Source organism: Heloderma suspectum, chromosome 17 (assembly GCF_057233095.1).
Source record: "Heloderma suspectum isolate Gila_16-S chromosome 17, 16-S_ref, whole genome shotgun sequence".
Taxonomy (NCBI): Eukaryota; Metazoa; Chordata; class Lepidosauria; order Squamata; family Helodermatidae; genus Heloderma; species Heloderma suspectum.
The window spans coordinates 11,151,420-11,164,591 of record NC_139474.1 but is presented as its reverse complement, the minus strand read 5'-3'; the positions used below and the strand labels follow the sequence as shown (position 1 = coordinate 11,164,591).

Sequence of the window (13,172 nt, the reverse complement as noted above, 5' to 3'; positions counted from 1 at the left end):
TTGTACTGAGAATACAATGGTGACAAATGAGTTAAGATTCCCATTTTAAGATTTAATTCTTAGTGGAGTTTAAATATCTCAGTTTGTTGTTCTTGGTTTAAAAAAAGATTTCCCAAGCCCAACCCACAACTTTACAGCACACATTCCACATCCTCTGTGCCATTTCTGCCCAGGCACCAAGCTGTATCACAATCTATAGTATTACAGAAAAGAAGAGGCTTTTAAATACCAGTAATTTATTATAACACATACAATCTGCACCTTTTGTGTACAAATGTATAGGTGAAACAAAAATCATGCACTGTGTCCAAAGAAAAGTGCTTATTATTCAGATGTAATCATGACAGAAAATGAGAGGGGCTCACAATTAGCACCACACAACTGATTTCTGCTAAAGCATCAATGTAAGGCACAAACACTTGCCTCTTCCCCAAAAGGAAGTTTCTAGCTTCATTTGTTTTCAATTCTGCTTTGCGCAGTAAGCTGTGGGTTTGGGATCAATTATAACCATCACTTCCTTGATTCAAGTAATTTTGACTTAAACATGAGAGAACGTGAACATTAAAGCAAATAGCTTTGAAAATGTGTCCCTCTTTTCCCCCAATTCTTCAACTAGCCCCACATTCTCCAATCTGGTGCCTTACAGATGGTCTAGACTATAATTCCCAGTACTTCTGACAATTGGCCATCCTGGTAGGGGTTGATGGGAGTTGAAGTCCAAAACATCTGGGGGGCACCAGTTTGGGAAAGGCTGAGTTAGCCCCTTAAAAATATATATATGTGTTATTTATCCACCAGATTCCAACAGTATCTAATTCAATACCAAACAAAATGTGTTACATTACAGATTTATTATTTTCCTAGATTAGTAGCTATGGAAAGTATCCAGCATTCTTCATTAAATTAATTTACTAATATAAATACACCATATATTGCTACGGTCAATAAAATACATTTGAAATCTTCCTTGTTAAATGGAATGTGTGATTCCCTGCCCACCCACCCACCCACCCAAGAGTTTGTAATGCTAAGATATATATATATTTTAAAAATACTATAACTGGTACAGTTTGGTAATCCTGGAGCAATAAAAATATTAAGCTAGAAGAACCCAAGAAATGCCTATATTCTATTATTGCTAGTTTAATTTCCTATGAAGTAATAAGTTTAGCTGTTACACCTGTTGCTCTTTAAAGGGGACAGCAAGCAGCGAGACTGGGCAGGAGATCTGAAGGGTCTGATGTATCCAGGTGACTAGTGTCACATCTTACCCATTTTTCCCTCTTTAAACACAAATTTGTTTTGCAAAAATTACCACACATGACTGACACCCAGAAAGAATGGATCCAGTCTTGACACCTGCCAAGAGGAACTACTCTGTGTAACAGATGGCTTTTTGAAGGCTGGAAGGCACTTGGCTTTCAAAGAAATTAATCCAAGCTGAATTTGCTTATTGTTCACACAAAAAGGGAATTTCTCTATCTAGGTGCCAAAGTGGGAGGATTTTAGCCCCCCAAAGCACGTACTCCTCTTGCGTTAGGAAAGTGCATGGTTCTCCACGTTTCATTTGCTACATTTCAAGTATAGGATCGTGTCCTGAAGAGCACCACTTCTTATCCTCCTTGCACCACAAAATGTCACAGTACTAAATCCTTCCTTAGGTACTGGCACCAATGTAAGCGTGCATCGCCCATAGTGCTCACCCACTAGGGTGTCAATGCGAGACGTAACCCGTGGACCCAGACACTTTAAAGCCAAGGGCTGATGTACAAGCATATGAATCTGCCTGGCACTGAACCAGACTGCTCATCTTCCTAGCCCAACACTGCCTACTCTGAGTAACAACAGCTCTCAGGCCAGAGGGTCATTCCCAGCCCAGTTGCCCAAAACCCTCTGCAAGCTGGAGATTTCAGCCATCAGACCCTGGACTTGCCACATGCAAAGCACATGCTCTGCCTCTGAGCTACAGGCCCTCCCCTTGCTTAGGGTCAGCAGATCAGTTTCCAACCGTAATTCCTCACTGACCACATTTCAGCAAGTGCCACTTGACCCCGCCACTCTCCAACTTCCCAGTTCCACCACTACGCCCAGTTCAACCACCTCCCTATAATCACTTTATGTATTTCACTGGCCACACACCACCACTCTTCAAAAGGAGACAAGGGAACCTCCCAACAGACGGCTCCTCCCTGCAGTTTTCTGTACATCACAGAATCGGGGTCATAACCCCAGAAACGTGGTGCAAACTACACACGGTTAATCCTTCACAATCAAGTGCCCTCCCCCTGCCATGCACAAACACAGGGGGGAACCAATAACATTTTCTGTAGAAAATAAAAGAATACAGCATTAGAAAGCTGTGAAACTGAGAAACTTGAACTCCTCTGGAGTGTATTATAGTAGAAACAGCACACGCTAAGAAGCTTGTGTAATGGGCCATGCAACTATGCATGACTATCCGTGTCAGCTGTGCTCTGAAGGCTTCAACAATTTTGCTTACAACATTCTGCTGCCTGCTCTCGACCCGAGAGGAATCCAACAACTTAGTGGAAAAATACATGATAAAGATTTGACTAGTTCTCTATTTCATAACATTCTCCTCACAATTGAAAACCAATTTATAACACTCTGAAATGCTGTGGAGCTACTGACACTCAAATCCAAAAGGGATTGGCAACAGCAACAAATGTCAGACCAACTCCTCGAGCTACCCTGAGAGGCATGAAGTACATGTAGGCAGGCAAGTTAGTTATGTATATTGTACTTATTTGCAAAGTTGATTTATAGGCATCTGGATCAGTGACGTTTTGCCAAGTCTTCTCCAGGAAGAGATACATTAATAGAAATTTGAAGAACACGCTGTAGTGCGACAACTCTCAACACAAGGGTAAAATTGCTTCATTGAGGAACGGCATTCCAAATTTTTAAATGCACCACAGTATTTAAATTAACACAGTCAGCGGAAAGAAGCACAAGGCTCAAAGGCTGCTGCGCTGCTTTGGTTCTCTTTGCGCTCCACGCAGTTCTTTAGCTGAAGGACATTTTCTATTCATGTCACAGAATTCTTCTTCTTCCGGAATGGGGATTTCAACCTTTTCCACACGCTCGCTCGAGGCCTAGATTTCTTCCCCAAAGCCATAACAGCTTCTTTCTCCTTCCTCCGGATTTCACGGACGAGTGTGTGAAAAACATCATCAATATAGTAGCGAAAAGCAGCTGAGGTTTCAAAGAAAGGACAGCTGAACTCTCGTGCCAAGGCTGAACCTTCTTCCTTGGAGACCTTATAACAATAAAGCACATGCTGGTCAGGAAAATGAAGGCCATTTCTTTCATCAATAACACCTTTGCTTTTATGTCCTCCTTCAGGCAGCCTCAGAATTCCTGGAATATCCTTTCTTCATGCTTCACTCCCTACCCTCATCCTCAACATCCATCTTTCACTCGATCTTTCTGAGCAATGTTCCCTGTCTGACATTTCTGCTTTGTGCAGAGGCTCCTTTCCAGACCTTTCAAATGTTTGGAAGAAAACATTGGTACATTTCTGCCTTCTCGTTGGATTTCAAATCCTTTACAGTAGGAATCATGCATCTCTGAGAAAGCACTCAACTTTGGTGCACCATGGCTAAGAAAAATGATTGAGAATATACAGCTGTACAAGTTACCCCATCTCCCTCTACCAGGCTTGATATAATCACTGTTCTTCCTGATGCTGGTATCCCCAGGTCCTGGACTCCTTTTAGACCCCTTAGAAGTGTGTGAATGTTCATTTCCCAGTAACTAAGATTATAAAGGAAGGGAAGCCTTATATGCCTCTTTCTCCGGCACCTTCCTGATGCAGTGAGTCATATACCATAATATTACACACACTTTCTTTCTTTGTGCTTATCTTGTGCATACTACCTTCCATATCTGCTGCACAGCATTACTTTTAAAAAATATCTTTCTTTCTCACAGCATCTTTCAACACTCATTCCCCCGTCACTCCCAGTATGTACATTTTCTGCTTTGCTTTCTTACCTATGCGACTGGTATCTTGACGCCTCTTTCTAATCTCACTGTTACCCAAACAACAGTCATGACTCCTCCTACTGTAATCCTTTTAGGAACATTTTTGCCAACAGCTTCCCTTCCTCTTGCAACATCCATTCCTTTCATTTCTATACCAACCAATAGCCAAAGCTCTCTGGGCAGTACACAAAAACTACAACCCCCAAAATACAACATAATAAAAACATAATATAGCAATCTTTAACATACACAATTTAAAAACAATTTAAAACAGGTACAATAAAATACCTGATAAAAACAACTGACATTAAAAGCCCAATCATATGCGATCAAGTGCCTGGGAGTAGAAGAAAGTCTTAAGTTGGAGCTGAAAATATAACAATGTTGAGGCCAGGCTGACCTCAGTGGGGAGAGCATTCCACCATCAGGGAGCTACCACCGAGAAGGCCCTCTCTCTTGTTGCCACACTCCAAGCTTCCCTCGGAGGAGATACCTGCAGGAGGGCCTCAGATGTTGATCGCAGCGTTTGGGGAGGTTCATATCATTCATCTCACTCAGCAGTGTGAACAAGAGGGGAAAAGTCCAACAGCATACTTGAAAGCATCCCTGGCACTTGAGGGAATGCAACCACCTTCTCACAGGTAGTCAATGTTTTCCCCTCACTTTCAACATGAGTGCCCCAAAGAGAATCATACCTTTTCGATCATCCTCCCTTTGCAAATCAGATAGAAAAACGAGTTCAGCAAGGTATTTTTTAAGCATTCCTTACCTGCCTCAGCTGGGCTAGATCAGACTTGTTCCCCACAAGAACTACTGGGGTCTCATCTGTCCTCCGAACACGGTAGATAAGCTGTTTGAACTCACGCACTTCATGGAAGCTTCGGCGATCCGTGATTGAGTAACAGATAATAAATCCTTCACCTGCCCTCATGTACTGGTCTCTCATGGCAGTAAATTCTGCCTAGGAAGAAAAAACAAAGTACCTCAGTTCCTGGATAAATAAAGCAGCAATAGGCTGGAGTATACCATGTGTCTGCTCCTGCAGCAAACAGCGTGTGAGCATTCTGGTGCTATCAGCAGGCATGCAATAACCAGGGGTTATAGCACAATTTGAGGAACTGGGCAAACAAACTGCACTTTGCTACAGACAAGTGTATTGTAAAGAGCTGTTCACTGTTCACATGGCCAATGGTCAGGAACGCTGGCAGTTGTAGTCCAAAAACATCTGGAGGGCAGCAGGTTAGGAAAGACTGTTTCAAGGATTACAGCAAGGTAACACATGCAAAGTGCTTTGAACACACAAAAACACTACATAAAATGCTAAGTGGCTAGTATATACCTGGCCTGCTGTGTCCAAGATATCCAGATTAGCAGGTTCATCATCAATCCTTATCCGCATTTTGTAAGCATCCTCTAGAGAAAGACAGAAACAAAGACTCAGTACAGCCTAGCAATTAACGTCTTCACATGAAAAGGACAAACCTTGAAACGTCTTCACAACACACATATACACAATTACCGCATAAATTACTCATGGTTTTACCTAAATGTCATTTTCCTTAACACACACATGTAAACTTTTGTCCGTTGATATAAACACTGATATGAGTGATAGCGAAGAGCATCCATGGCTCACCAGCAACCCTTGAGTAGGACAAAGGGCACACTAAAGCTATGAGTGCATAATTAAAAGCAGAAATTTTCCCAAACTATTAATACTTCATTTGGGGAAATCTGTTTTCAATTATGCGCACACAACCTTGTAGTGTCTCTTTTGTCCTCGCTGTCTGTTTGGGGGTGGGGGGGAGAGGGGCTGCTTTTGCTGCTGTCAGAACTCATGTCTTTTAGGTATCGACAAATGGGATGGGCAACAAAGTGTTCAGCTCTTAATAGGAGTGCTTCCCTTCAGAGTTCTAGCCAGCCAGCCACGCCCTCATCCAGGGTACTCCATTCTATTCCCCCAACCTACACTCATTCTGTGGCTACTAAGCATGTTCAGCCCCTATTGGGTGGTTTGGGGGATACTTTTAAAATGTTTTTGTACCTCTGCAAACTTCAGGGCTCCCAGGAGCATACAAACACCTCCCCTTTCTCGGTGGCTCTATTTTGGCTCCAATCTTGTCAGCACTTACCACCTGAGGGATACCTATAGGGTGGCCACTTCAGTGTCTGTTTCTATTGTACAGCACTGCAGGCTGGATGTGCGAGCCTCTTCCAATATAGCCTTTGAGGCCAGTGCTCCAACAAGTAGCAGAGCTTTGCGCAGGGAGGTGCCCCACCCAGGATAGCCATACTGCTGTTTGACATGTCACACCTGGATAGTTATACCATTGAAGAAGAAAGGAATGCTGGACTTGCCATGAATTATTCTCTTTGGTAGATGAAAGTTATCCAAAACCACCCAAGCATTTTCTCATTTTGTGAGAACAGGAAGCTTCTCTGACTCCCAGAGTCGGAGTAATTCAAACTAGTTTGAGGCCTGGAGAAAATCTTCTGTTTCATGTTCTCTTTTGTGAGATGCTAATATACCCACGTTTCTAATTTACTTTTGCAGAAATTAATGGTCCCTCGGATTCCAAGTTTTTTCTTTTTTAAATTCAGCTGTATTATGTCTCAGACCTGTTGGGTGGGAGTGGGCAGGTCTCTTCGACTGAAGTGGATCAATCAAAGCCATTTCCATAACTCTGCCTCCAAAGCAAGTCAGTCCTCCACCACTGAAGGAGAAAGCAGATTTCCCCTCCTTGTGCACCACTTTGCCCAAGTGCAGAACCACCACTTTCCACTCCTTGCAGCCACACAATGGTACTGAAGGAAACCTGTGGCTATACAAACTTACGCAGCCATTAGACAGGGTGCACCCAAAAGCTAGAAGTCATGTCAAGGACAGGAACTGAGCTGCCACTTGCCCAGGAAAGAGAAGGAAGGAGAAGCAGGTGTCTGCGGCAGGAGGGAGAAAGAAAAGTGCCAGACAGAAACACAAAGACTAGAACAGCCTTCCCCAAAAGTGTGCCTCTAGATATTTTGGACTTCAACTCCCATCAGACCCAGCCAGCACAGCCAATGGTCAGAAATTCTGGGAGCTGTAGTTCAAAACATGTGGAGGGCACAGGCTGGGGGAAGGCTCGGCTAGAGGAAGGCTATTTGAGATACAGAAACCATGAAGAGGTGATTCTTACTTGCCAAAGGCAATAAGGGAAGTGGCCAGTATTATTAGCAGAGAAAGAATTACTACAGATCAACCAACGCATACCTGGTGCCCTCCAGATGTGTTATGTTACAACTCCCATCATCCCCAGCCAGCATGGCCAGAGTTGAGGTCCCACACACCTGGAGGGCAGCAGGTTAAGGAAGGCTGTTATAGATACATCTTAATGCAGGAACACACGGAGACATGTAAAGTTTTGTTGCCTAATAAAACATCCAGGGATAGTTATTTTCCCTGACAGGATGCATATGCCAACACATTACTCATTACAACTCAAGGAGGTGATATAATGTTAGAACAATGAGGGTTGGCTGTGTTTCATATCAGCCACAAGGCATAGCTCAGTAGAGCACTTGCTTTGCATGTATAAGGGCCCAGGTCCAATTCCCCATACCTCCATTTTCAAAAACATCTTGGGTACCAGAGCTGGGAAAGACCCGTTTGAACTGCTAGAGAACTGCTGCCAATGGTCTAAGGCATGTTCAAATACTTCTGGAGGGGTGGGGGCAGTCTGCCTTAGGGATGGAACAGGAACTCAAATAAAAACAAATGAGACAGCAATTCTACCAACTGAAACCACTTCCAACTCTCATTAGCTTAGAATGCACGGTCCGGCAAAACAAATCGGAAATGAAAGCTCTTTTTCGCCTCAAGATTAGTGAGGCTTCCCCACTTTCAAATCTGGGGCTCCCACCAACCCCACAATTAAGCACAGCCAGCACCTCACTGGTAGGAAGAGGAAGCAGCACACAAACTCACCAATGGTGGGGTCATGGTCTTCTGGGAACCGATGACTAATGAACTGCATGGTCATGGCTAAAAGGAAGACAGAAGCATATTAACACTGCACGAAAGAATGAGGACAGGATTGCATGCTGTCATGAGACATACTACGTGCTATTGGGATAACCCTTTGAGGAAGGACAGGTTGCAAGTGTGACCAGACTGGACCTCTGGAATGTACTTTGCCAGTTTTTTTTAAAGCTCTTCTGGCTCTCCATCCATTTCCAAGCACAATTCGAAGTGCTGGTCTTGACCGTTAAAAGCCTAGAAGACTTAAGACCAGTGTACCCCAGGGACAGTTTGCTTGTTCAAAAAACCCATGACCAAACAAAAACAAACTGAGAGATAAAGTGCAGAAGTAGAAAAGTAGGAAGTCACATCCCAGCACACAGAGGAAAGGGCTAGTCCATGGAGGTGAAGGACGGAAGCCCACCATAAGCCACCACCCTAATAGATGGGCATTTTACCAGTGCTGTGGGCGGTTTCCCCAGAGGACGAACCCAATACCAATCCTCACGTGTATAAATATGACATGTGTGTAGATGCAGGAGAGGTCAAGTGTGAGAACAAGAGCAACTCCCCAAGAAGCAGAAAACTGCAAGCAAGGAGGGAGCTATTTTTGACATTGCCATGTACCCTGGGGGCCTCCACCTCAATTACTGCAGCAGAATTTTCCCCATTCATCTGGGAAGAGCTTGGCCTTCATAATGCCCCTCCCCATTATCAGGGTCTGGAGTAAGGCACCTGGCTTGCCTACACTATTGTTGCTGGCTCCAAGGAATTTTGAGGTTGTCTTTTCCAACTCCACCCTTAAACTGTGTATGTCACTCTTGCATGGAATGGTGATGTCCCTAAGGGTGGCAGTTCCTGAATTTTCTGGCACCCTAAAATGATAACTTCCCTCTTATTTCCATACCACTCTCTCACCCCCACCCTGTTCCTCCCATATTCCTACCAATGCTCTAGTCATCTACCTCATTTACATACAAATAAAGCCTCCACCTTCCTTTCCATATCACCCCTACTTCTATATTCCACCCAGCTCCACCCCTTCAATTCCATTACACACACACACACACACACACACAGCTCAAATAACCAAATTTTCCCCTGGAGAGCTCTCTCACCCCCAAAGTGGCTTGGCTGTCTGTATCATCCTGCCAAATTTCAAGGGGGATTTTCCCTATGCATCAGCTCCAGATGGGTGGCAAAATGAGTCATTTTTATGGGGTCATTTGTCGCACGTAAGACAAGCTCTCTTGGATCACACCAGAAGTCCAGTACCCTATGATTTCCAACAACAGCTAGCCAGATTCCTCTGGAAAGCCCACAAGTCAAGCATGAAGGTAACAGCCAAACCCCATTTGCCCCCAGTGGATATGGAAGTCTCACCTTACCTGTAGAGATTAGCTTCTGATAGATCAGGCCACCATAAATATATCTAGTGTTTTTTTTTTTATTACAGCTGGCCAGATCAGACCAAAGGTTTCATCTAGTTAGCCCAGCATCCTGTTTCCCACAGTGGTTCTGCTTGTCCCCAACATCTGGTAGTCAGAGCTAGACTCCCTTTGAACAAGGAGGCACCATTTAGTTGCCCTGGGTTAACTGTCCACCCCATCGAGACAGGCCTATTCCTTCTCCATGTATTGTGCCAGTGCTTTTAAAAGCCACAAAGCTTTGACACTGTGCAGTTGTTGGAGTGGTATGTTTTTAATCTTTTACTGTATTTGCTTTTGTTGCTGAATATAATTTAAATTACTTGCTTTAATTGCTCTTCCTAACTGATATTTGAGAACCATTATGGTTGAAAAGCAGTACACAAATCTTTTAAGAAAATACATTTTTAAAATACAAGGCCTGCTGGGGGCCTTGAAAAAGCCATCCTAGATGGACCAATGATTTCCCCTGCCTTTCCACTTAAAAGAGGACTCAATGCTGTTTACGAAAGTTAACACAGATTCTAGCAGTAGTAATTTTTGGAAACGCATAAAAGCAGCAGCTGAAAAACCAACAGCACCATTACAGCAACTTTCATATCACATATTGCTAAAAAGCACAGTGATCTTCATTCCCTCATTTTGTGGCAGGGAATGCCACATGATGACCACTTCAACAGTCTTGCGGCACCTTAAAGACTAACTCAGCCTTTGGCAACTTGGTGCTCTCCGAATTTAACATAACTAGATGGCACCAGGTTGGGGAAGGCCAGTATAAGCTTTTACGAACTAGAGTCCACTTCACCAGATGCATGACTCCCATAATCCACCAGCCAGCTATGTCCTACAACAAAAGTTTGCTGGGTGGCTTACGCACATCCAGTTACAAGGTTGTCATACAAAACAACAAATGCCATAATAAATCTGTTAGTCTTTATGGTGCCACAGTCATACTTAACATTTGTAAAGCAGCGCAAGCCTACAGACGTCTACTCAGAAGTAACCCCCCACTGAATTCAATAGGGCTTACACTCAGGTAAGTGTGCAGAGGGTGGGCCCAAGTGTTCAAAGCACTTCACACACATCCATTAATCTAGCTATTTGATTTTTTTTTTACAACTCAGTGTGAGCTAAGCCAGTTTCATTAACCTCTCATACTGCGTATCCGGAGCCGAGAGAAGGAATGACTTAACTAAGGCCACCTAGTGAGTTTATAGCAGAGGCAAGATATAAACCAGGGACCTCCTGATTCTTAGCTGAGGTTGCATTCCTATACACACCCAAGGAAAGCCCCAGTGAACTCAACAGGGTTTACTTCTGAGTAAACATGGATAGAAGTACAGTGTTAGTCACTATGCTACGCCAGCCCTCTGGTGTAGCTGCTTTGGTTGAAATAGTCAACTTTTCCCAACCTGGTGCTTTTTGGACTTTGACTCCCATCAGCCAGAGCCAGCAAACCAATGGTCAGGAATACTGGGAGTTGTAGTCCAAAACATCCAGAGACTACCAGGTTGGGGAAAGCTACAAGTTAATACAGCTACCCCTCTGGAAGTCATTATCCTGCTAATTTTCACTATATATATATAGTGCATGATACTTCTGTATGTGCATACACACATGAAGCAGTACAAACACTTTATACATATATAAGCACCATATCATTTATTTATTTTATCATATTTGTACCCTGCTTTTCTACTCAAAAAATGGCACTCAGGGTGGCTAAAGATCGCTGTAAGGCAATCATTGGTTTTCTGGATGTTATAAACACAGATAGAGAGAAAGAGAGCAAGCATATACGTTCACACATGTGTACATGCATACACCATTATAAGGTTGCCGTACTGCATTTAAAGTACAATCCTATGCACCTTTAGAAGGGAAAAAAGTTCTACAACTCCTTGCTGGCTGGGGAATGCTGGGAGTTATAGGATTTTTCTACATCCAAAATACATAGGATTGCACCTTTATTGGTTTTTGGGTGTTATACACAAACAACTATAGTATGCATAACGCAAACACACTATGGGTAACCATAGATGTTACTCCTCCTTAGAGTAGACCAACTAAAATGAATGGGATTTAAGGGCACAATCCTATGCATGTTTTGACAGAGAAAAGGCCTACAACTCCCAGCATGCCCCAGCCAGCATGGCTGCCTGGGGCATGCTGAGAGTTGTAGGCCTTTTCTCTGTCTAAACATGCATAAGATTGCGCCGTAAGTTAGTTATCACACACACCGCGTTATAAGGTTGCTGTAGTGTATTTATTGGTTTTTAGGATGTCTTTTATATACACCCACAACACACAAACACACACACACAATTGTGATTAACAGATTTCAATTTAACATTTTGAAGTTAACACCAAATTCTTAGCATTTGTATCTTAACAGCTTTTGACGGCGGGATTGACGGCGGAAGCTGAAACGTTTTGTTAGTTAAATTGAAGTCTGTTTCTTAATCGCAATTACTCGTCTGTATATATATCGTCAGAGATTAACTGAATCCTTATAGGGGCCCAGAGCAAGCCTGAGTGAAGTTCTGTTTGTTGTTGTGGTTTTTAAACACGCCATATGAACGGGCGGGAGAGAAATGTGTTGAGGATGCTGACCACGTCTACGCATCTTGTACATAACACACGAACAAATACATCGTAGAACCCAATAAACAAATACAGCAAGCCAATGCATCCTAAACAGACGAACTCATCCTAGAAACCAATAAACGCACGACGGCAGCCTCCCTGGCTGCTTATGCGAAATTGCACGCGAACAAGGGCCTCCCTCCCTCCCTCCCTCCCTCAGACACACACCCCTTGTGGCACGGAGTTCCAGAGGCGACACCCACCCAGCCACCCACGATGCCTTCCACGCCCCACCGCAGCCGTTGGCCACACGCATACGCCCCGCCGGTTGTCTCCCCCCTCCCGCACGTACCGCTCTTGCCGACCCCGCCGGCGCCCAGCATCACCAGCTTGTACTCCCGCGGCTGAGGCGGCGGAGCAGGGGGCGCCGCAGCGACGCCGCCAGGCGGCCCCCGCGGCCCGGGGGGGTCCATGGCGCTGAAGCCGCCGCCGCGCGCCGTCCGGGTGAACGGGCCTTCGCTCGACTCCCAGACAGACGCACGCCCTTCTCAGCGGAGCAGCAACAACGGCGGTGGCGGCCGTCGCCGCCGCCTCCGCCGCTGCTTCGGCTTCCTCATCTTCCCGCCCACCGCAGACAAAATGGCGTCGGCGCGGCCCAGGTCCAACCGCCGTCTCGAGGAGGAGGAGGAGGAGCCACGGGCGGCCGCGCCCCTAGCCCCAACTCCTCCTCCTCGGGCCTCCGCCGCAGCGGCTTCCTCGTCTTCCGGCCCACCTCGGACAACATGGCGACCGCTGCTTCGAAGAGGGGGAGGAGCCGCGGGGCGCCCCGCACCCAACCCTTCCTCGCGCCGCCGCTTCATCTTCCCTGGGACAAAATGGCGGCTAGGTCCCAACCGCGGCCTCAAGCAGGAGGAGCCACGGGCGGCCCCGCCCCTAAGTCCTCCTCGCCGCCTCCTCTACCCGCTCACCTCGGACAAAATGGCGTCGGTGCGGCTAAGTTCCAGCCGCTGCCACAGAGAGAAGGCGGGGCCGCGGGGCCCCTAACCCCCGTCGTCCCGGGCAGGCAGCGCTCCCCCGAAGAGGGTGGGATGTCACCGGCTTACGTCTAGCGAACTTTGGAGCGACGCTCCCGGTTCGCGCTGGGGCGCGTGCGC

General features: G+C 45.5%; 1 protein-coding gene across 1 annotated transcript; it reads right to left on the bottom strand.

The window, feature by feature from the left end:
* Positions 1 to 215: 215 nt before the first annotated feature.
* RIT1 (Ras like without CAAX 1) lies at positions 216 to 12,654 on the bottom strand. Its single transcript, XM_084824077.1, has 5 exons — positions 12,371 to 12,654; positions 7,973 to 8,029; positions 5,348 to 5,421; positions 4,778 to 4,969; positions 216 to 3,280 (listed from the first exon to the last, which is right to left on the bottom strand). Exons 1-5 carry the CDS (start codon positions 12,489 to 12,491, stop codon positions 3,050 to 3,052), a joined length of 675 nt encoding a protein of 224 aa, XP_084680203.1. The 5' UTR covers positions 12,492 to 12,654; the 3' UTR covers positions 216 to 3,049.
* Between the last annotated feature and the right edge of the window lie 518 nt (positions 12,655 to 13,172).